Below are 23,086 nucleotides of genomic sequence, written 5' to 3' on the forward strand. Positions count from 1 at the left end.
AACAATAGTGAGTCTTCTTACACATAAACAGGAATATCTTGCCATTTATTTAGCTCTTGTTTGAGGTTTACGTCATTTGCAGTCAAAAGAAGCCTCAATCCACAGAAACTCACAATACAAAAAGAACCCACAAGCACATGCACTTATAAGTAGCATTCCACAAGCAAGGTACACGTGACCTTTGCAGACCCTGTGTCTGCAGTTCACCCGGGAGACCCTGCTTTAGATGGTCAGACTGCTTTAGACGCTGTTCTAAACCCCCTCATCCTTCCTAGAACAAAATCTTGGAAGGCGCTCCACGGGGCAGCTGCAATGTGAAGATTGCAGAGAAGAGCCAGTGGGTGTGGGTTCTAAATGTCTCCATCGATGACTCTGCTATTAAACTCACCAACTTTACATGATCGTGTTTCCTGCCCCTCCCTTCTGCATGTTTTTTCATTACTACTTTGAACGGGGTGCCCTGGCAGCGCTGGGAGGGTCACAGGAAGGTGCACTGAAAGGTTCTGACGAGTGAGAGAGCTGCACAAATTGAAGGGATTAGGATTATCTCAGGCTCCCTAATCCACCTGCACAAAAGCAGCGGGTAAGATCTCTCCAAACCATATAGGAGTCTGGGTTTGGTGCTTTCCTCCACTGTATTATGTAACGTAACCAAGCATCCAATAGCAACAAGCTCTGTATCTGTGTAGACACCTCCAGCCACCTAGCCAGCAGCACCACTGAGTAGACACCAGACAAGGGGTGGAAACTGGACGCTGTCTAAAGAGAACCGGAAAATGAGAGCCCAGTCCTAAACGATGGTCATGTAGTCAGAAATGTCAGGTAGGTACCCAAAATGCGTGTAAATAAGGATGTTTTCAGCACACAACGCTGCACAGGAACATGTTTCCCGTGGTGGAGTGAAGCAGCGTTACTAGCACAGCAGTTCTCAGAAAGAGATAACTTTGAAGCAGGGTCCCAGGAGAAGCCCACCCTCAAGGTCCAAATATTCTAGAATCTTCACCCACTTCTTTATTTTTTTTAATAATTTTATTTATTTATTTATTATTTATTTTTGGCTGCGTTGGGTCTTCGTTGCTGCATGCAGGCTTTCTCTAGTTACGGCGAGTGGGGGCTACTCTTTGTTGCGGTGCGCAGGCTTCTCATTGCGGTGGCTTCTCTTGTTGCAGAGCACAGGCTCTAGGCGTGCGGGCTCAGTAGTTGTGGCACATGGGCTCAGTAGTTGTAGCTCGCGGGCTCTAGAGTGCAGGCTCAGTAGTTGTGGCGCACAGGCTTAGTTGCTCCGCCGCATGTGGGATCTTCCTGGACCAGGGATTGAATCCATGTCCTCTGCATTGGCAGGCGGATTCTTAATCACTGCGCCACCAGGGAAGTCCCTTCACCCGCTTCTTAAGGTGTCTCTCCATCGCGCAGTGGCTTAAGCCAACGATTTGGGAGGTGATGACACCGCCCTGCGTCTTCCTCATCTCCCACATTGGAGCCACCACCGCAGTCTGTAAATTATACCAGCAAGTCTCTTCCTCCTTCTCAAAACTCATCACCAATACTGGAGCCCAATGTCTCAACCAGGGGCAATTGTGCCCCCACCTCAACCCCAGGAGACATTGAGCAATATCTGGACACATCATTGGTTGTCACGCTAGGAAATGCATCTAGCGGGTAGAGGCCAGGGATTCTGCTAAACGTCTGTAGTGCACAAGACAGCCCCACAACCAAGAAGGATGGGCCCCAAATGTCAATAGTGCTAAAGGAAAGAAGCCCGCTCTAGCCCCAGCCCCATGGTCTCTTACCTGGACTTCATGACAGCCTCTCACCCCACCGTGTCCTCTCTTAACTGCTCCAGCCCATTCTGCAGACAGCAGCCAGATGACCCTTTGAGAAGCCAAGTCTGACCTGACCACGCCCATTCCGGTGGCGCCCACGGACCCTGAGCAGGACCACAGGGCTCTGCCCCAAGCGCCTCCCCCGCCTCTCCATCCTCTCCCGCCAGCCCTCGCTGGCTCACTGCCCACCCCGTCCAGCCACAAGCACTGATCTTACGGCCAGTCCTTGAAAGCAGCAAATACCCTCCTGTCTACTGGCCTCTACCTGGAACTTCCCCCACCTCATGCTTTCTTCACCCAACTCCTCCTTGAAACCTTCCTTGAATTCCCCAACTCTTCCCCATCCCCTGATACCCCTGGTCATCCTATCCCTTACTTTCCTCAAAAGGACCTTTTACAATCTAAAATTAGAGATTTATGTCTATGGTTTGCTTAAAATCGTACAACTATATATGTGTGTGGGTATGGTGATTTGATTAATATCTGTCTCGCTGACTTAAATGTAATCATCATGAGAACAGAGCCCACAGCTGTATTATATGTGTGTGCCCAGCGCCTGGCACACAGAATGAACATATTAGTAAATGAATTTTTAAAACAAATGAGCCAATAAATGAACAATGAGGGCCTAGGCATAAAGCCATCCATGAGACCTGCTCAGTTTCACAGAGCACTGAATAAATGCTGACTGTGATGGAGGAAAGAGAAAAGGGCTGGGGGGCACCTTGCCTGGTGGAAGAGGTGGGCAGAAGGCTTGGATAAGGAAGGGGAGCTGGGGGAGAGACCCCTGAAGGCCAAGGTCAGGGGCCAGGAGAAGGCAATCACTCCAGGTGCCTGAGCTCTGAAGCCACGAATTGAAAGGAGTGCTTTTCCACTAGAAAGCATCACTGCAGGGGGCAGGACAGGCAAGGTGGCGAGGAAAGGCCTGAAATCCTGCGGTCCCAAATTAAAGCCCTGTCCTCCAACACAGGCAGGCACATGAGGGTAAAGAACATGGAGGAAACCCACCACAAAATTAAAGGAAGGATCAATGCCACCAACTACTTCTCAATAAAATCATTCACTGCAGGCCTAAAATGCTAAAAGCAAAAATCTTAGTACTCAACAATGGAAAAATTAATGAGGAAAAATCATTTGATTAAGCAAACGGAACGCACATCAATGCAGGCACGTGCTCTGAACTGGCACAGAGCCGTTACAACTACAACTACTCATTCATGTGGAAAGGCACTCATGATGTAATGATAAAAAGGGAGTCAAGCGAACCTCATCTAGGTTGTAACTATAAAAATTCTCACGCACGTGCACCATAACTTAGGTAGAAAACCAACACAAACGGCTGGTTTGCTGAAGGAGAGTGGAGAACAGAAATGATTTTGCTTTCCGCTAAGGCTGCATTTCTGCTGCCGCTGCAAAGTCCTGTCCACTACACATGGGGGCAGGGAGGTGGTCAGGAAACAAGTGTCTCCATCCAGACAGCTCCAGACAAAGTCTGCCCACATGGGTGGTATCTCAAGTGTCCTGGGGCTACAGCCGAGAAGACTGTGCATCTCCCCTGCAAGGAACTCTGGCCAGAAGAGAGATTCCAGAAATCCAACACTGGGCGAATGCTCTCCACATTATACACTGGGGGAAGCTGGAAGCCCCAGTGTTGGGTGAGTTCAAATTGGAAGCATTTGAGCCAAAGGTTTACCGAGCAAACGACCTAGAGTGTTTTCTTCAACTTTTTTTTTTTTGGCTGCTGCTTCTTTTTTGATGCGAGTCATGACTTCACTTGCAAGTGTCTTATCATCTACGCATAAGGAAAACTTGTGAAATCAGAATAGTCCAGAACATCGGGCAGCGGAGGGCTGGTGGCGCAGATGAAGCCAGCCCCGAGGGGGATACCTGCACCTGCCTGGACTCCCACGCCCCCCACCCTCCAGGGCAGCCAGGACACTCACTGCGCAGGTGAGATCCAACCACACCCACCTCAAAGTGTGGCCAGGGACCAACGTCAGCTGCACTCACTGGGTGATGATTGGAAATGAAAACCCTCGGCCCCCTCCCTGGAATTACCGAGGGGGAATCTGCATTTTCACAAGACCCCCAGGTGATGCGTGTGCACACACTGAGGGCTGAGAAGCAAGGGTCTCCAGCTCCTCTGGGGTCCAGACGGCTACGGGAACCTGGGCCAGGGTCAGCTTCCTCTCCAGCTGTTCATCAACCACTGGCCGGGGTGCCGTTGGCATCCATCTTGATTCTACATTGACCTCTATTGTAGGTTCAATTTTATCCCAGAAAAAGCTAAATTCAGATCCTAACCCCTGGTACCTGTGAATGTGACCTTACTTGGAACTAGGATCTTAGCAGATGCCATCGAGTTAATGTAAGGTCACACTGGAGCAGAGTGGGCCCGAAATTCAATGTGACTGGTGTCCCTATGTGAAGAGGAGACAAAGACACAGACACACGTGGGGAACACCACGTAAAGGTGTAGATAGAGATGGGTGTGACCCATCAGCAAGCCAGGGCTGCCAAGGACCACGGCACCCAGCAGACACTGGGAGGAGGGCACAGAACAGGTTCTCTTACAGAATGTCTGAATGTTTGTGCCCTGAGCCCTCAATTCATAGGCTGAAACCCAGCCCCACTATGTGATAGATTAGGAGGCGGGATCTTGGTACGTGATTAGGATTAGGTGAGGTCAGAAGGGTGAGGTCCTCATAATGTGATTAGTACCCTTATAAGGGTCACAAGAGGGATTGCTTCGTGTCTCTGCTATCCACCATGTGAGGATGAAAGAAGTCAGCTGTGGGCAATGCAGAGGAAGGCTCTCACCAGAACACTGCCCTGACGGCACCCTGATCTTGGACTTCCAGGCTCCAGAAACGTGAGGAATAAATTTCTGTTGTTTATAAGCCACCCAGTCTATGATATTCTGTGACAGCAGCCCAAACTAAGACAAGCACCCAGAAGGAAGAAATTTCTGTTTCAAGCTGCCATGTTTGTGGTATTTAGTTGCAGCAGTCTGAGGAGACTGGTGTCACTTCCAAGCATGGCTTGGTCCCCTCGGCCCCTGGAGACTGGAACCACCCTCTCCTCCCTGTTAGTAGGAGAACTCTCCAGAAGGCCCGGCCCGTTGCTGATTCTCAGTCAAATGTGGCCGTTCCCTTCATGGCTGTCTTCTCCTGAGCTGCCAGCCTTCAGCTGCTGAGTATCCTGGTTCAAAAAGTCTTCCCCCCAAATGGACAACACGTGACCTGGAAAGTCACCATCCAAGCCATCTGGGACAAATGATGACAGACTTGCAAGCAAAGCCCTGACTCGCATCTGCGGCATCCTGGATCAATCAACACAATCAACAACCACCAGCCCCCACCCTCAAAAAAAAGTGAGGAAAGTATTTTATTCTCCCTCCCACCCTCCCTATCCCACCCCTCTAGGTGGTCACAAATCACCGAGCTGATCTCCCTGTGCTATGCAGCTGCTTCCCACTAGCTATCTATTTTACATTTAAGGAAATGAAAACCATGCTTCTTGGAGGGCAAAACTCACCCAACAACCGCATTTACTGTGATTACCGTATAGCTTATTTCCAACACAGTTCTTCCCAGAGAAGGCCAGACAGAAGTGGCACCACCAGGGGTCAGAAAGGCAAGCAACAGGGAAGCTGGCACCCAAGGGGCAGGCCCCTGGAAGGAAGGCAAAGCCTCACGCATCTGTGTGCCCATCTCAGCTCAGGAGCCTCAAATTCAATTAATCTTCACCCCAGTCCAATCCACATGCTGGTAGGGGAATTCACTGAGCACCAGGGACCTGTGTCTTTACAATGGAAGACACACAGAACACTAATAATATTTCATACTAAACCGAACAAGAGGGTGGAAGAAATAGAAAGAACGGTAAAGAGCAGTGTTTTTCAAATGTGGGTTGAGATACGTTCGCTGTTCAGGAAATAAATTTAGTGCCTGTCAACCAGCAATTTTTTTTTTTAGTGAAATACATTAGTTCAGAATAGACTAAAGGATACCAGAATAGAATAGAAAATGCCAGAGTACATCCCATGGAATAAAAGGTTAGAACTTTTTCATGAAAGACTTTTCAGCTTCACACACACACACACAGAGACCCGCCCAATGCATTTTTATTGTGGATCAGGGTCAATGTTTCCCTCAACAGAAAGTTCTAGAAATTTCTAGGGAGGCTATGCCTAGTTCACAGGGTAGTCTTTTCCAGGATCATTCCACAGAGTTGTAAGATTTGTGGAAAAGAGTGAAAATGTCAGTGCCTGTGTTAATTCTGATGGCAAAACCCCAAGTGCCCCAAATCTAGCACTGCAATCCATGAGTGGTGAAGAAACCGAAGCCTCTGTGGCCAATGCAGGGGGCCCATCACCGAGACCCATCCTCCAAGAAGCCTCAGGACCAGCCCCATGGAACTGCCTTTACCTCCCTCCAGACACAGCCAATTTCTGCTGGCATAGCGTCCAAGTTTTTTAATTGCTTTATGCCAAAAAACATAGGACATATCCACTCCGAAGAAAAGCTCCACAGGGAACGAAGCTGATGTCTTTACAGCCCCAAAGCATCTGATCCAGAGCTGCTGTCCGTCGATGTGGACAACCACTTTAGGCCCTGTTTCTGAGCCATTGGATCACTGATGCCCAGTGACCCTCTCTGGGGGAACTGAATGGAAGGATGTGGCTCTGGATCTGGGCAATGTGGGCTTAAATTATCCCTCTGCCTGGTCCCATGGCCTTGGGCAAGTTCATTAACAGCTCTAGGTGTCTTCACCTAAAATCAATGACAGTACCTACGGAACGGGATTACTGTAAGACCCATAGAAGATGATAAACATAAAGCACTCGGAACGGCAAGTGATCGATGAATATCAGCCCCTGGAGCTCATGCTTCTTTCTATCAACCTTTGGAATCAATTCTCCGGGTGGCTTCCGAGCATGCAGAGGGGCACTCTACTCGTGTCTCTAAGAATCAAAGGCTAGGAGAGTTGGCTGGATTGACTGTAAAGATTCTGAACGGCAGAACCTGGAACCTGACCCATTTCTCCAAGGCAGCTGGAGAACATCACAGCTTCCTGAGAAAAACAAGTCCATTGCCAGATGTGAGTTTTAGGGAAACGCTGAAATACAGTCAGGGAACAAGAAGGGCAGGTACAGCACTGAGGGTGTAGCAAGTAAAGAGAGGTTCTGCCATAATTTCATCAAAAGTAACGGAGCACCGGACACACAGTGGCTCGTGGTAGGCACGGCCAAGGTGAGCAAAGGAAGAGAAGGCAACGGAAGAGGATGATCGCGTCTGGCTTGGAGATGCTGCAGGTGAAGTGCCATTGGGTCGTGCGTGGGGGAGAGGCAGACGGTGACCACACAGCGTAGAGCAGAGAACAGGACCAGACGGCGCTGGCCACAGGTACAAGGACCTGCTCAGGGGGAGGGGAGGAGACGGAGAGGTGTGATGGCCAAGAAGGTTCCCCGAAGCACCTGCTGAATGCTGAGAATGTCTGGGGGTGGCTGTAGGCACGTGAAAGGGGCAATCTGATGTGCAGACAGAAGATTCCAGACTGAGAGGAAAGGGTGAGGGATCCATCAGGACCCCAAAGGAAGGGGCAGGTAGGGGAGAACTCAACACAGGTGGAGGGTTAGTTTCAGGTAGTAGAATGGGCTCGTCTTCTTCGGAAGGAAGTGAGAAAGGAAAGGTGATGTTGGACAGGTATTAGAGGATATTTTCAGCACAGCAGACAGACCAGCATCATTTGCTAAAGGTGGAGGGGGGTGGGTAATGAGCCTCAAGCTTGAGAAGCTGCCAGAAATACTGTTAAGATAAATGGAACGAGAAATCTTTTTTTTTTTTAATTTTTATAAAAAATAAAATGGTATGGGCGCTGTGGAAAATGACATGGTAATTCCTCAAAAAATTACACCTACAACCCAGCAATTCCACATCTGGTATAGACCCAAAAGAAGTGAAAGCAGGGCTTGAACAGCTAGTTACTTGTAAACTTACTTTCACAGCAGCGTCATTCACAAAGGCCAAAAGGTGTAAAGACCCCAGGAGTCCATCAAAAGGTGCATGAATAACAAAATTTGTTGGATACATGCAATGGAATACAATTCTGTCTCAGCAAGGAAGGAAATTCTGACACCTGCTCCAACATGGATGAACCGTGAGGACATTAGGCTAAGTAAAAGAAGCCAGTCACAAAAGGACACGTACGGTATGATTCCACTTATACGAGGAACTTGGAATACTCAAGTTCATAGAGACACACAGCAGCACGGTGGCTGTCAGGGGCTGGGAGGAGGGGAGGAAGGGGAGCTACGGTGTAACAGGTACCGAGTTTCTGTCTGGGGAGATGAGAAGGGTTCCAGAGACGGATGGTGGTGATGGTTTCACATCCACGTGAATGTCTTTCATGTCACAGAACGATACTCTTAAAAGTGGTTAGGGCTTCCCAGGTGGTGCAGTGGTTGAGAATCTGCCTGCCAATGCAGGGGACACGGGTTCGAGCCCTGGTCTGGGAAGATCCCACATGCCGCGGAGCAACTAGGCCCGTGAGCCACAACTACTGAGCCTGCGCGTCTGGAGCCTGTGCTCCGCAACAGGAGAGGCCGCGATAGTGAGAGGCCCGTGCAGTGTGATGAAGAGTGGCCCTCACTTGCCGCAACTAGAGAAAGCCCTCGCGCAGAAACGGAGACCCAACACAGCCATAAATAAATAAATAAATAAATAAATAAATAAATAAATAAATGTGGTTAAAGTGGTAATTTTTCATGTTATTTACCATATAAAGAATTTTTTTAAGGATTTGGCAGCAGCTCTGAGGTTGGGGGTCATGAACTGAGGGATCGTAAAGCAGCACAATAGTGAGTGTGTCTCTAGAACCACATGGGGGTCCCAGAGCAGGATCTAGAAGAGGAGGAGACCTGAGGCCACCTGGCAGAGCATCGCCCACACATTCACCGTGGTTCCCTCTCCCACGTAACAAAAACGTACCCAAGTACGCTCCTGCTTAAGTTAAACGACCCTGCTAAAAACTCCAAGTGCAGTGGAAGGCGGAGCTGTTGAAAATTCTACTTGGATGCTGTGTTTATCCTGCAGTTAATTATTATCAGAAACTCCTCTCGCCTCTCCCTTCACTGAGGCATAAAACGCTGACTTGAATCCGCAAGGTGGGTGTAAGTGGTTCTTACAAGTCTGAGAAGGGTGGCGGCAGGGTGCTCAGAAGGGCCACTCCCACCCCACAAGCCCATCAGGCCACGCTGAACAACACCAGGAAGGCATGGAGCACGCTGACCCCCTACTCACAAATGAGATCATCTCCAAGATCAAAACAGCCAACAAGGGCCACCCTTGGGAAACAACGTTTAAACCCCTAGGAAACGCCAGTCTTTTTCATGTTTCCTCTACGTAAGATGACTCACAATTGTATTCCCATTTCAACAGAGCAAAACATAAAACGTTAAAACAACCCAAAAACAGGATCCCGTGATGGGAATTCTTAAATTTCAGAAGTCGAGGAAGCACCTATTGTGCAAGAACAAAATACAAAATTAGCAGCAAGGAGGCAACATTTCAAGTAAAACTCAGTCATCTGTCTTGCAGATGTAAGGTTTGCATCAATGCACAAACGTCACTGAATTCACCCATGTCTCATGACAAAACACCCACTGAAGGAAGGACTTCCAAGTCTGCAGTTACTAAATGCCTTGACATCCAGGGAGGTGGGCAGACACAAGTCAAGCCCAATCAAATTTAATAATCTAACAGTATATTTAGAAACCAAAAAGGACTTCTGGGCTCAAAACTTCCTGTCATTTGTATCTATTCTTAGACTCCCTGCGTCTGTTTTTCAGAAATGCCAGAGGATTTCGTAGTAAATGTACCAAACACGTTGTTAATTTTAACCTCAAAACAATAAGGCAGCTTTAGGCAATAAGTTGCCAAAATAATTAAGCCAAAACTTGAAAATACACGCCACAGAGCTTTCTCTGTGGATCGCCAGCTCTACATGAAGACTGAGAAATGATACCGAGGATGGCACGGCTCTGCCAGACAGCAAGCTTCACCTCCGAGATGAAAGGGCCATCGTGACTGTTCATGTTTAGTGACACTGCTCCCCTGGTCACAACAACCGTGTGAGCCGTCACACAACCGTGTTGTGGTCACACAACACATCTGAGCACACGTACATCTCTGTCCCAGACTTAAAAGCTGGGAAATCACTTTCCCACAATATTTTTAATAGCCATAAAGATGTTTCCTGGGAAATGATACAGTAAAAGCACATTCAAAGAGGAAAGTAAGAATAGAGGCTGCTACAAGGAGCAGTGGAGTGAAAGCTGCAAGTTAATCATTTGGAAGATTCTTATCCTTTGTAGGAATTAGCACGGGCAGCACACACAAATCGCACGGCTTCTTCTGCACTAAGTCAGCGACACAAACTGCCAGACAGGGATGCTGGCGAGTGTGCGGGTCCTGGGCTGCGCCCTGGGCCCTCCCCACGCCCCACCTCCTGGCACCTCCACGCCGGCGTGTCCTGAAGACCACACAGACCCCACCTGAGACGCAGGCATCTTTTCTCCCAAAGGACCACAGGGCAAGAACAGATAATAAGGTGGTGAGAAGAGCAGGACCACGGGAAGGTCGGATCCCTCGCTTGCTCTTCCAGACTCGCTGGAGGGATGAAGATATGTCACTATCAGCATAGCTCAGCCTGAGGTCGGACGGATGCCTGGGGCACCTACAGCCTCAGCCTCCCACACCTGCTCAGACACTGAGAACCTCTCCTTGCCGAGAAGCAAAGAGCAAGGGCAGCATTTGAGAGCACCTACAGAGGAAGCAAAAAGAACCCCATTACAGGGACCACGGTCACGGTCACTGCAAAGCCACTCCTGAACCTTCCGCTCAAGTCCAGGCTTCGAAGGACACGCAGACCCTGCTCTTCTCGGCCTGCAGGGAGTCCTGCATCTAAGAGCGGGGCCCTGAGTGTGGTCGGCGCTGCCCCGAGGACCTACCTTCACCCGGACGGTCTGGTCCGACACGCCACCCATCATGTCACTGATAGATCGGAACAGCTGCACCAAGGACTCCACGAAATCGGCCTCTCCTTTGTTTTCATACAGCCTGCAAAGGAACACACAGATCTGTGGGCCTGGCACACGGCACATCACCACTTTCTGCTCCTGCATCTACACACATTAAAGTTGCTGTGAGGGAACATCGTCAGTAACCATGGAACACGGGAGCTGACTTGGATTATAATCTGGACCTCTCAGCTAGGGAGATGCGCCTTCACGCTGAAGAAGCTGATTTTTAATCATTCTATTGATTGCCTTTTGGCTTGTAACGTAACACATTCTACAAATCTGAAAAACGCAGAAATGTATAAAAAGGGAGGGAAGGAGGGAGAGGGTAAGGAAGGGAGAGAGGAAGGAAGGATGGAGAAATCCAGCTTTAATTCTACCCCACAGAGATCCCATCATTAATATTTCAGTGCATATCCTGCCAGTGTTTCTTAAACCCATAATGTCACATAATTGACAATCACAAAGACAACTAAGTTTAACATGATCTTAGAACCTTCTGAAAATGACACTATAATAATAAACTCAAAATTACTTGATTTCATAGTAATGATACTATATACAAATTCTTCCATCATAGAATTGGTGGTTCCGGGAAAACATTCAGAAAGTGGATCATATTCAGTAAATGGATAATAAGGAAGTGGTACATCGGTTACATGTATGCAAATACGTGCTGCTAACTGTAAATAAGTGTCATCTATAAATTATTTATTAGCAGTTACTTCAAGCTGCCATGTTACTAACAAGCAATACATTTGCATTTTTAAATGCTGCAGCGCAGATGTTTTATTAATACAGACTAGTTTTCTGCCTAATTAAAAGTATACCATACCTGAAAACCTGTGTACAATGGAAAATTTTGTAAACTAAGTGATAATTAATTACCCTAGAAGTAATCTTATATTTAAATGAGTTCCATTGTAAAGCAACAAATTCTCTCTAAAATGGGAAATTGCAACCTAGTGTATCTGTTTTGTAAAGGGTTTTCGAATATGGGTTTGTATAAACAGTGTACCAAACAATGACAATTATGAAGTCATGAACTTGTGCTTGCAGGTGAAAAGGAGCAAGGTTTGGCAGACTGGTGCAAATACTTGGGGAAGCTTCTAGCATGCACTCATCCATTCTCCCCGCTTCCCCCCCACCCCACTCCCAGTATATATGCCAATTCCTAAGGCTCCATGGCGCAGGGGACTGAAAACCAAAATGAAAACATCTATAAAGCAGAGTGGAGTGTTTATGTGTCTCCAGAGATAAAGAATACAGTTTGAAAAATGCCAGGGAGAGGGGCTCCAGATAACACAGCAGACTCTCAGTTGAAAACCCTGGGGAACCAGAGGAAAACCATATAAGACTGAGGCTCACAAAGGCTACATACAGCCTCTGTAGTGTAAAGGTTCAGTCTCACTTTCTCTGCCTAGAAAAGAAAAGGATGAATCACCTCTTGAAGAAGATCACATCATCTGGAACTTTGACAGTTTTATATATTCACAGTCCTGTATTCAAACAAAGTTACTAAACACAGCAAAATACCAGACCACATGGCCAAATCAAAAAAGAGACAACAGAAACAGATCCACAAGTGATCAAGATATTGTAGTTAGCAAGCAGTTACATCCTGTATCAAGAATGTCAAAATAAATGTAAGTATTATATTGTAAAACAAAAAGAAAAAGATGGAAAAAATAGAAAACTGGAAATATGAAAATAGATGAAGAAAACAGAAGGTAAGACAAAAAATTCTAGTAGAGAAATGAATGTATAAAAAAAGATGAAAACTCTGAAACAAAAATATAATATCTAAAATTAAGAATTCAGGGACTTCCCTGGTGGCGCAGTGGTTAAGAATCTGCCTGCCAATGCAGGGGACACGGGTTCAGTCCCTGGTCTGGGAAGATCCCACATGCCACGGAGCAACTAAGCCCGTGCACCACAACTACTGAGCCTGCGCTCTAGAGCCCAAGAGCCACAACTACTGAGCCCACGTGCCACAATTACTGAAGTCCGCGCACCTAGAGCCCATGCTCTGCAACAAGAGAAGCCACCACAATGAGAAGCCCACGCACCACAACTAAGAGTAGCCCCCACTCGCCACAACTAGAGAAAGCCCATGCACAGCAACAAAGACCCAAAGCAGCCAAAAATAAGTAATTAATTAATTAATTAATTTTTAAAAATTCAAGAAGCTCTCAAAATCCAATGTAGGATAAATAAAAGGCTAACCATTCCTATGTAATCCATAGTGAAACTGCTAATAACCATAGAAAAAGAGAAAAATTGTAAACATAGGTAGAGAAAAAATTTTAAAGACACCTTTACCTTCAAAGATGTAACAATAAGTCTGAAAGCTGACTTCTCACCAGAAATGATGGAAATCAAAAGAGAAAAGAATAACATCTGGAAGAAGAAAATAACTGTCAATCTAGAATTCTATATTAAAAGAAAACATCCTTCAAAAACAAAGATGAAGTCAATGATTTTCATACAAACAAAACCTGCAGCAGACTTATACCCAAAGAAATTCTACATGAAGTTCTTTGCACTGAAGGAAAATTATCCTATAGAGAAACATAAAATTAAAAGAAAGATGGAAAAACAATAATAAATATAAAACATGCTGAATGAATACCAACTATACAAAATAATAATAGTAATGCCTTAAAATATATGTAGACTTGAAACGCATGACAATAATAACATAAAAAAAGAGAGAAAATGGGATAAAAAAAGAAAATTTTGATTGATACAAAAGAAAGCAAAAAAAGCAGGAAAAGGGAAACAATACAGATGGGTAAAAGAGAAAATTGATAGAAAGACAGTAGATATAAACCTAATATATTGCTTAATTGCATTATATATAAATGAACTAAATACTCAATTAAAAGGATTTTCAGACTGGATGAAATAAAAATACAGCTCTATGCTGTGTTTAAGAGACACACCTTAAATATAAGAACACAGAAAGGCTGAAAGTAAAAGAATGGGAAAAGGTATTCCATGCAAATACTAACCAAAAGATAAACGGAACCTTTTCATATTAAAGAGTAAATCCACAAAAAAAGAGATCACAGTTCTAAATCTGCATGCCCCCAATAACACAGCTTCAAAATCTACAAGATACAATCAATCAGTCTTTCTTATACTTAAAATTCTACCAAGAATTCCTCAAGAATGAAAACTTAATTACTAGTTTCTCTGCTCCAACCAACATGTTTAAAAGACATAAATGGTTAGTATTTTACAGCAAGCACTCTGAAGCACCTTTCTGTAATGAAAGAGAGGTTTCTAGTCTCACCCTCTTGGTTTTGTCAGATAAATCAAGAAGAGTCACTTGTCTGACCCACCTTGAGGTGGGTGAGAGGAAAGAACTCAGAGGAATATTGGTAAATAAACAGACAAAACCTAGTCATCATACCTTGCTCTATTTAAATGTTATAAGTATTCATTAACAAGAAACGACTTGATCTTTGTCTATTAACTACATCCTACCTTTGTGACCCAGTAAATGATAGCAAAAGGACAGAAAACGGGATTTAAAAAAGAACACTTTGATTGGTACAAAAGAAGGCAAAAAAAGCAGGAAAAGGAAACATAATACAAATGGGTAAAAGAGAAAATTAATAGAAAGACAGTAGATATAAACCTAATATATTACTTAATTGCATTATTTATAAATGAACTAAATACTCAACTTTACAACTTACGATCAATGATTAATTATTCAGGAAGCTAACACCAGGTGACACGGAAACACTCAACAAAGCACCAGAAAGACAGAAGAGGAACTCGGCAATAACTAGCTTTAGTGACTGGATTCAGAAGGTCTCGTGCAGGATGCGTCTGTTTTCTGGCTTTCCAGTTAATGTGATCCGCCCACTCGGAAAACACAGACAAACAAAACCAGTGGAGAAGTGCCCCTGGCTGTCAGGAATCTCTTGGTGGGTTCCCCAGGAACCAAATATTTTTGGACCAACTACTGTTCTCATTCCAAAACAAAATGAGCTTTCTAAACAAAACAAAAAGCATGGATTTGCATGGTGAGAAAGAGAGTGGAGTAACAACGATAAGTTTCAATACCTTCTTCTCCAAAGTTTCACCCCTTCCTTTTTTGGAAGGATTACTGTCAATTATCATGGCATTTTACAAAGCTACTACATTATGTGAAAACACAGTACACCAGTTTGAAAGAAGAAAAATAAAAGACCTCAAAAGTTTATTCCAACTGCAAAAAAGAAAAACACAGTTGTCAATTCCAGCTGTGAGCACAACTGTTTTTCTCCCAAGGTAACAGATGTGTTGCAAGTAAGAAAATGAGGACCCGCGTGTGATTTCTTCCCCACCTCAAAAATACCATGCATCAGAGCTGCTTACGAATCAAACATCCCAGACATCTGTGAAGGACACAGGATGGCTTTTTCCTTAAGCAGACTATACAAAATAGGAACAGTGTTTCATCTCAATGCCTTTGATAAGACAGATGAAGAACTACTAAAATGGGCCCGGGGGGTGAGGGGTGGTGGTTTGAGGACAAGACGTGACTAAGAGACTTTAGCCCTGTTGTCCATGATTTTAAGGTTATGATTTTTTTTCCTACCATAGATTCTTCTCAGCAATCTCAGACTAAAGATTTCAATTTAAGAAGTACTGTATCTGTGCAGTGTGGCTACAACTGTGTTCTAGGTTTCGAGAGGAAGGTATGTCCTTCTCTGCCCTCAAGAATCGTAAAGGCAGCCAAGATACGTTTAGGGAACATTTAGAGAAGAAAACTAAGGTCAATATACTACAAAGTATATTATAAAAGTATACCATAAGAGTCTGGGACAGTCAGGTCTCCAAAGCTCATTAAGCGCTTGGGAAGGAAGGATCCTGATTGCTACAGTATCTGGTGAGATGAGGTCAGGAATGTCCAGACAAGGGGCTTGGAAGGTTCTGGAAGCCTCACTGCCTTTTGGCAATTGTTGCTACTCACCTCTGACCTCTTTGCACTTTTGGTCCTGGACAGTCTCAGCTCTTGACAAACATGTTAACCTGGCAAAGAACCTCAGCTGGGGATCAGCCCTGGCTCCTCCCACTCCAGGACAAAGGCTGGCACCTGGACCCCGGTCTGTGCCAACACCTTGTGGCCAATGGCCAAAGCAAAGGCATGCCTAAGGATGTCTAAACTTAGAACACTTCCTGGGTCACAGGGAAGGGTCTGCTAAGTATTTCACTCCATTTCTGTGTAACACAGTAGGACTGAATCACGTCTTGGATCACTTAGGGCTCAGTGACTTCAAGTCAAAGAGATACTAGAGACAGGAGTCTCAGAGACCGACCCCCAAACTAATGGGGAAGAAAGGCTCTCGGGGGCCTAATTACATAGGATTTACTAATCCAGAACAAGTTAGGGATGCTCTAAACGGTCAGGGAACAGAAATTCTTGGTCAAAGGCATGAGAAAGAGAATGTTCACTGCCCATCCAATAAATACTTCTCCTTTACTACTTTACTAAAAGAAATTTGATTTTGTTGAATGCATCAATAAATCCTTTCTCACCTCCCTTGCATCTAGGGTGGTCATGTGACATAGTTCTGGCCAATGAGACGGAAGCACCTGACCCTTTGTAGGCACTGGGGACAATGCTCTTTAAAAGGAGAGTAACTGGAAGAGCTGTTTACCCCTCACCTTCCCCTTCTCTGCTGCCTGGAATGCGATCCTGATGCCAGGAGGGGCAGGAGCCACTTTGGGGCCATGAGATAGACACAGACCCCTAAGGATGGTGGGGCAGAGAAATAAGCAGCCAAGGACCCAGAATAAGTAACCAGAGACCAAGTGCACGAGCTCCGGACTCTGGGCTCCACGTCATGTGGGGAAAAAAAAGTGAACCTCATATGGTTGAACCATGTTAAGCTGGGTTTTTCTGTAACACGTAGCCAATCATATTCCTAACCTCTGTTAAGATCAATCAAACTCAGTAATATTTTTGGACCATGGTTCTAAAATCTCATGCCATTTGTATTTTGAGGTTGAAAGAGATTAAGGAGAGACAGAGAGAAATAATTTTGCTACTGGTCCACTTGGGTGCCCCAATCTTTTCTAAGTAGCAGTATTTTGTAAAAGATTAGAGCATTTACGACAATAGCAGGAACACACACACCGACCACCAACACACACTTCTTTGCATTATTAATCTCTGGATGAGAAGGAAAATCAGCAGTGTGTTTGGAAAGGAGATGGGCATCAATGAACCCCTAACCCAGTGTCATACTGATCACAAATTGTACAAGATGAAAAATTTTTTCAAATAAAACATGACATAATCCGTGCCACCTGACTGTTCCATTCTTTCAAGTTCATCCTCGCACCTTAGCATCGATTTTGTTTTAGAGTACCCCAAAATTTAAAATTAGTGGGGAAACTTTATATAAAAGCAAGATAGAGGGTGCCAAGAAGTTCATTTTTACAGAAGTAATTTTATTAAAAAATAAGATAAAACACAGGAAAACAAAACCTAGTTTACTTGTTCATCTTTCATACTGTGACAGTGAGAAAATCATCAACAGCTTTGACCTTGAAGAAAAGAGAAAGCTTCGACCCACATCAAGAGTCACACTTATCCACAATAAGCAAAATAGAAGAGTGTGCCTTTGATCTCTCAGTCAAGGATAAGAGCACAATAGCCTCAAACCGTGGGTCTTAGATCACGGGAACGTCAGAGTGAACAAAGCACAAACAATCCTTGACCAGTAACACAGGGGCTGTGACCACTGATCAATGGTGGGTACTACCCCGTCTGTGACTCTCTTTTTTTTTTTAAGGATTTTTTTTGATGTGGACCATTTTTAAAGGCTTTATTGAATTTGTTACAATATTGCTTCTCTTTTATGTTTTTTGGTTTTTTTGGCCTCGAGGCATGTGGGATCTTAGCTCCCCAACCAGGGATCGAACACGCACCCCCTGCATTGGAAGGCAAAGTCTTAACCACTGGACTGCCAGGGAAGTCCCTCCCATCTGCAACTCTTACAGTTGTACACACAGTCAGTAACTTGCTCCTTTGGCTTACATGTACCATGGTGTGCACAGGCTGGATTTTGAATACCTTCCCTTTCTCCCCAGCCCTTCTGGAGAAGCTGACTTCAGGACAACAAAGATAAAGTAAAGAGTCAATAAGGAGGTACCAATGTGGGTCCACACTCGCTCAATCCCGAAGTATTCACTGATACGTTTCGAGAGGGCTGTGCTTTTAAAAGTCACATGTATTCTCTAACTCAGAGGGACATTGATTCTTAAACTCCATCTCTGTGTTTAGAACTCACCACAAGAACATCAACCTCCAATAACCAACAGCAACCAACATCATCCACTGTAGGTCACCCAAAGCAGCTAGCTCCAAAGGCAGTAGCAGAGTGAGTCAATTTCAACACCCCAACACCCAATCTACCCATTTCACATCTCTTCATTCATAGAGTTAAATATTGTGGACCACCTGAAAGCTCATTTATTTTAGCACATCTCTTTCATCTAGAGATATATAGAAAAAAATACTAATATTCTCTATAAAATAATGAAGTCATTATTTTAAAGTGGATTGGGACTATCCCAGTCCACTTTAAAGTTCAAACACAACTCATAAATTCACCTAGATAGTGTATGAAACACATCACTAGGTTAAAACGTTGAGTGTCCATTTGCACAGCAATCTTGTATGTGGGAATCTCTCTCTAGAAACAAAACATGATTCTAGTTGAAGGAAAGAGGGAGGAAGCCCCACAGTCTTCCCAAGTGAGGTAGTTTCACTTGGTTTTGGCTTTTTGCTGTTGTTGCTTGTTTGTTTTAATTTTGTTTGTTTTTCAAGGGCTTTTTTCTCTATAAGATATACTGAAAAGAACTTCAGAACCCTTGGTGTTCAGTCTGCACTACCTCTGAAGAATGATCAACGCTTTCAGGACACGATGTTTGACTCACAGGCACACATTTCAGACTCAGGGCTCAAGACTCAAACTCATGCTTGCCTTTCACTACACGCGGGAGCAGTTACAGTGAGTGTGGGCAAACCCAGCCCAGGACTGTTATCTGTTACTGCTGTGTCGTGCTAGACAGCAGGGAAAGGAAGGAGAAAGACGGGAGGAAGGGGGAGAAGCAAGAGGAAGGGGAATGGAGAAGGAGAAGGAAGGAAGGAAAGGATTTCCCACAAGTCCTCTGGAGAGCCAGCACGGCGATACGCACTGATTGAACAGGACGCGGGAGCGCACGATGAACTTGAAGATGTACTCTAAAGCTTTCATGGCTTTATACAGCTGGTCGCTGATTCCTGGCTTCACGGCGCTGTCCACGTAGTTCCTTAAAACTTTCGTCAGCTTCCTGTTCACAATGGAAACACGAGTTAACGAGTTCAGGAGATTATGATATCTCAGTTCTTAACTGGGACAAAAATACACAAGTGGGTTCTTTTTATTTGGGTACACACTTATCAGTATATGCATATTTGTGAAATGTATTTCAAGCAGATTAAAAGCGACCCACATCATAACTCTCAGAGGAGCGAGATCTGAGCATTTAACAAGAACTTTCTAAGTTTTCGATGCTTTTGTAAGCATTTAAATGTATTATATAATTTATTCTTCACAGCAACTCTATAAGGCAAGTGATGAGTTCTATCCCTAATTTACAGATGGAGGAGCCCAGGATTAGGTAGGTAAACTAGCTTTCCCAATGCTAAATAACAAAAATCAAAGGGATTTTTACAGACATATCTATTTTCATAATGCTCATTTTTTTTTCATTGAGCATATGGTATTTTCAAATGATAGAGGCAGTAATGGTAATAATCAGTTTTTGATTCTGTCCAAACGTCTATATTTTCTACCACTACTGGCCCATAAACTAATAATCACTGTTCAGTGTTCACAAGGATGACCCTCAAGCTATGCTTTCTAAATCATAAAAGAAGAATTAAATTAACTGCAATATACTATCAGCTTTTAGTGTACTGGGCTACACTGTAACTCTCCAAAAACTAGCAGCATATGTAAAACCTGTATGACAACAACCGACAAGACTACTCCCTAAACCAAACTTCTCCACTCCCCAACTTTTTATGTAATCAACAGAACTTCCCTGTGGCTTTTAAATATTCATCACAGTCATAAAAATAACCTGCCAGGGTACTCACAGCATTGCCCGTTAAGCTGTGAGCCAGCAAGCACTAGCTTGTTATTCGAGATTATTACAAGACGCTCATAAGAGCAACTGTAACTTGGATTCTGGATGACCTCGGAACAGTTCTAAGAGTAACAATTTTACTGATAAATCACGATAAAAAGGCTTTTGGGTGACTGAGTGGATACGAAGTCATTTCTAACACTAATCAGGCTGCAGAACTCAAGAAATGCGAGACAACCATAGAAGCCTTCCTGCCAGTATGTCCTGAAGAAGCGAAGCCAGAGAGATCCCCTTCCCACAGGCTCCCTTGGCCCCGATGTCGGGAAAGGTATTGTCCCATACATGTCTCCTGATGGCTCCTGAGGCACAGCAGAACATCTCAAGTCCTGGCATAAAACCTGTTTCACTCGTTTTAACTTACTTTCCCAAACTGATTGGACCACACACCTTTTACTCTTAAACCTTATTAATATCCCAAGAAATATACATTCCATAGAAATACATTTTGGAAATCCTTCCAACAGATTAATCAAAGAAAAGAATATAAAGAAGGAATGATTCGCAAAGAGAATGACCCAGAACCAGAAAATAAATCTGGAAGTCAAAAGACCCAAATCCACGCCAGCCATGCCACTTGTAACCGCAGAAAGACCAAATTCCTCGGCACCGGCTCAGAGGGGCAGACCAAACGGCACATCGGTTCAGTGGGAGGAAGGTCTGACCCAGCTCTGGGCAAGGCAGCTCTGTGGACAGAAGGAGTCTGTCCTGCTGGTCTTCTGGAAGAACCATCCCTGAAGCTGACACCTCCCTCCCTCCTCGCTTGGACCAGAGCCGGTCACTCTGATCTGTGAACTGCCCACGCAGGGGAGCTCCTGCTTTGCGAGAGTCGGAGGGCTAAGAAGTAATGCCCATCGCCTCCAGTCATCTTTAATTTCTTCTCTTGGAGTTCTTTGCAAAGAAAGGCTACAGATCTCAACATTTATCAAAGGAAAGACATAAAGAAACTAGCTGGACCAGACTCTAACCTAACCAAGGCTCCTAGAAGAGGCGGAGGAGAGACTAGCTGTGACGACACTTAGGACCGAATGTCCCCTGGGCCAGAGAAGGCTGAGAGTACTTCATTAGTGCAAACACAGCCTTCCATGATTGGCTTAGAACTGCGTGAACCACAATTATCTCCTCTGGTATTTCAAGGCAAAAATACTCAGATTCTAACAGCTGACGAACCACTTGGGGCTGCTGGTTTACCAAAACATGACAAGAATACTTATTTTCCGAAATTAAAATTTCCTTTTCGGCAGAGGACAGACTGAATGAGAGGATACCGATTCTCAACTCCGTCCCATCGTAACTTAACAATAAAATGGTACTTTTTGTGTCGCCCACTGAGTAACTTGCCCAAAGCTCCCCAATGTTCGTTTTCCACCTTTGAGAATAAGGGCACCGTTCTCCCCAAAGTCACAGGCAGGGGGACGCCAGCTAGAGGACCTGGAATGCGGCACGGTGACCTTACCACTGTTCTGATTTTCTGAAATGAGCGTGCAAAATCTAATCTGAGCAAAGCTGTTTGGCCCCCTTTCAATAAAGAAGGAGAATGGTGAAAGCGACACATATGGAGGTCACGTGGCACCCAGAGCAGTGTGCAGGCCACGCCCATAAACCCTGGGCTCCCTTCTGGTTGCTATAGCGAGATGGTGCCACGCGATCAGCCCTCCCACGGTCTGCAGGGAACTGTCCAGAGTGTGACAAACTGGGCTTCTCCACTGAGAACAGAATGTTTTAAACAAACGCTTATTAGTCAGCAAGCACAAAGCCTGTCACAGCTTGTCCTGCGTGGTGAGGACATCGCTGCTCCCCGCCCACTGGGGGCTCCGCCCACTGCCCTGCAATAAACATGCGCTCAAGCAGACACGGAAGCATCCAAGAATCAGGGACAGGACTGCTGACCTTGAGTTCCCACAGCCAAGGACAACAGGTTCTGACCTAAGTATGGTCAAGACACAGATGGGAGCTTTGACTCAACTTCCTGGCCCTAAGAGAATCATTTCTAATGATTCTAATGACTCTAAGTGGAATGCTCTTAAAGAAATTAAACCTTTCTTTTTCACTGCAACTCACACAATAAAAAGTCTGAATAAATGCCAATAAATCCCATTGTGAGAGAATGAGGAACTCGCCCTAATAATTCTAATAATAACAAAACCTAACTACTGCTTGGTGCTTTCTGAGTGCCAGGGATTATTCCAAACACTTGACATGTAATAACTCATTAAAATTCTCAAGAAAACCTACAACCGTGCTGTTGTACAGATGAGAAGGCTGAAGCTCACAGAGTTTAAGCAACTTAAGCTTGAAAGTGACAGAGTGGTAACATAAGCCCAGGTAGCCAGATCCCAGGGCTGTGGCATCAACACCAGGCTTCACACTTTCCCCTTGGTGTCTAGTAGACCCAACAGGGGCCCATGTGGGGATGTAGGGCAGGTGGAGAGCAACTGGGTGAGTAGTAAGAATCCTAGTTAGTTAGAGGCGAAGCTTCTGGAACAAAAGGAAAGGCACTCTTTAGAAGGCAAAAAGAATCTGAAAACAATATATATATGCGTATATATATATTACACACACACATATTTATGTATAAATGAATCACTTTGCTGTACACCTGAAACTAACACAACATTGTAAATCAACTATACTTCAATAAAAAAATTAAATTTAAAGAAAAAATAAAAAAAGAAAGAAATGCACGAGTATTAAAAGCCAATATCCAGATGAAGTCTAAAAACAAATGTCAAACCTGCAGATGTTTTATCTTGACAACATTAACATTCTGGCTCTCTAAACATCACTAACCAACCAATTTAGAAGAAAAAATAATTTTTTTTAGATCTATTTTTTTTTTGGCCATGCTGTACGGCTTGCGGGATCTTAGTTCCCCAACCAGGGATCGAACTCGGGCCATGGCAGTGAAAGCGCCGAGTCCTAACCACTGGACTGCCAGGGAAGTCCCGAAAAAAACAATTTTATCCAGCTTTGTCCAGCA

General features: G+C 44.7%; 1 protein-coding gene across 3 annotated transcripts in view; it reads right to left on the reverse strand.

Annotated features, from left to right (window-relative positions):
• The window catches only part of DOCK1 (dedicator of cytokinesis 1), a 527,932-nt gene that overhangs the window by 388,005 nt on the left and 116,841 nt on the right, over nt 1-23,086 (reverse strand). For all 3 annotated transcript variants that reach the window (XM_059900693.1, XM_059900694.1, XM_059900695.1), the window contains exons 22-23: nt 19,114-19,248; nt 10,837-10,945 (exon numbers count right to left, since the gene is read on the reverse strand). In XM_059900693.1, coding sequence (XP_059756676.1) covers nt 10,837-10,945; nt 19,114-19,248 — 244 coding nt within the window. The remainder of the gene's footprint in view (nt 1-10,836; nt 10,946-19,113; nt 19,249-23,086) is intronic.

This window comes from Balaenoptera ricei, chromosome 16 (assembly GCF_028023285.1).
Source record: "Balaenoptera ricei isolate mBalRic1 chromosome 16, mBalRic1.hap2, whole genome shotgun sequence".
Taxonomy (NCBI): Eukaryota; Metazoa; Chordata; class Mammalia; order Artiodactyla; family Balaenopteridae; genus Balaenoptera; species Balaenoptera ricei.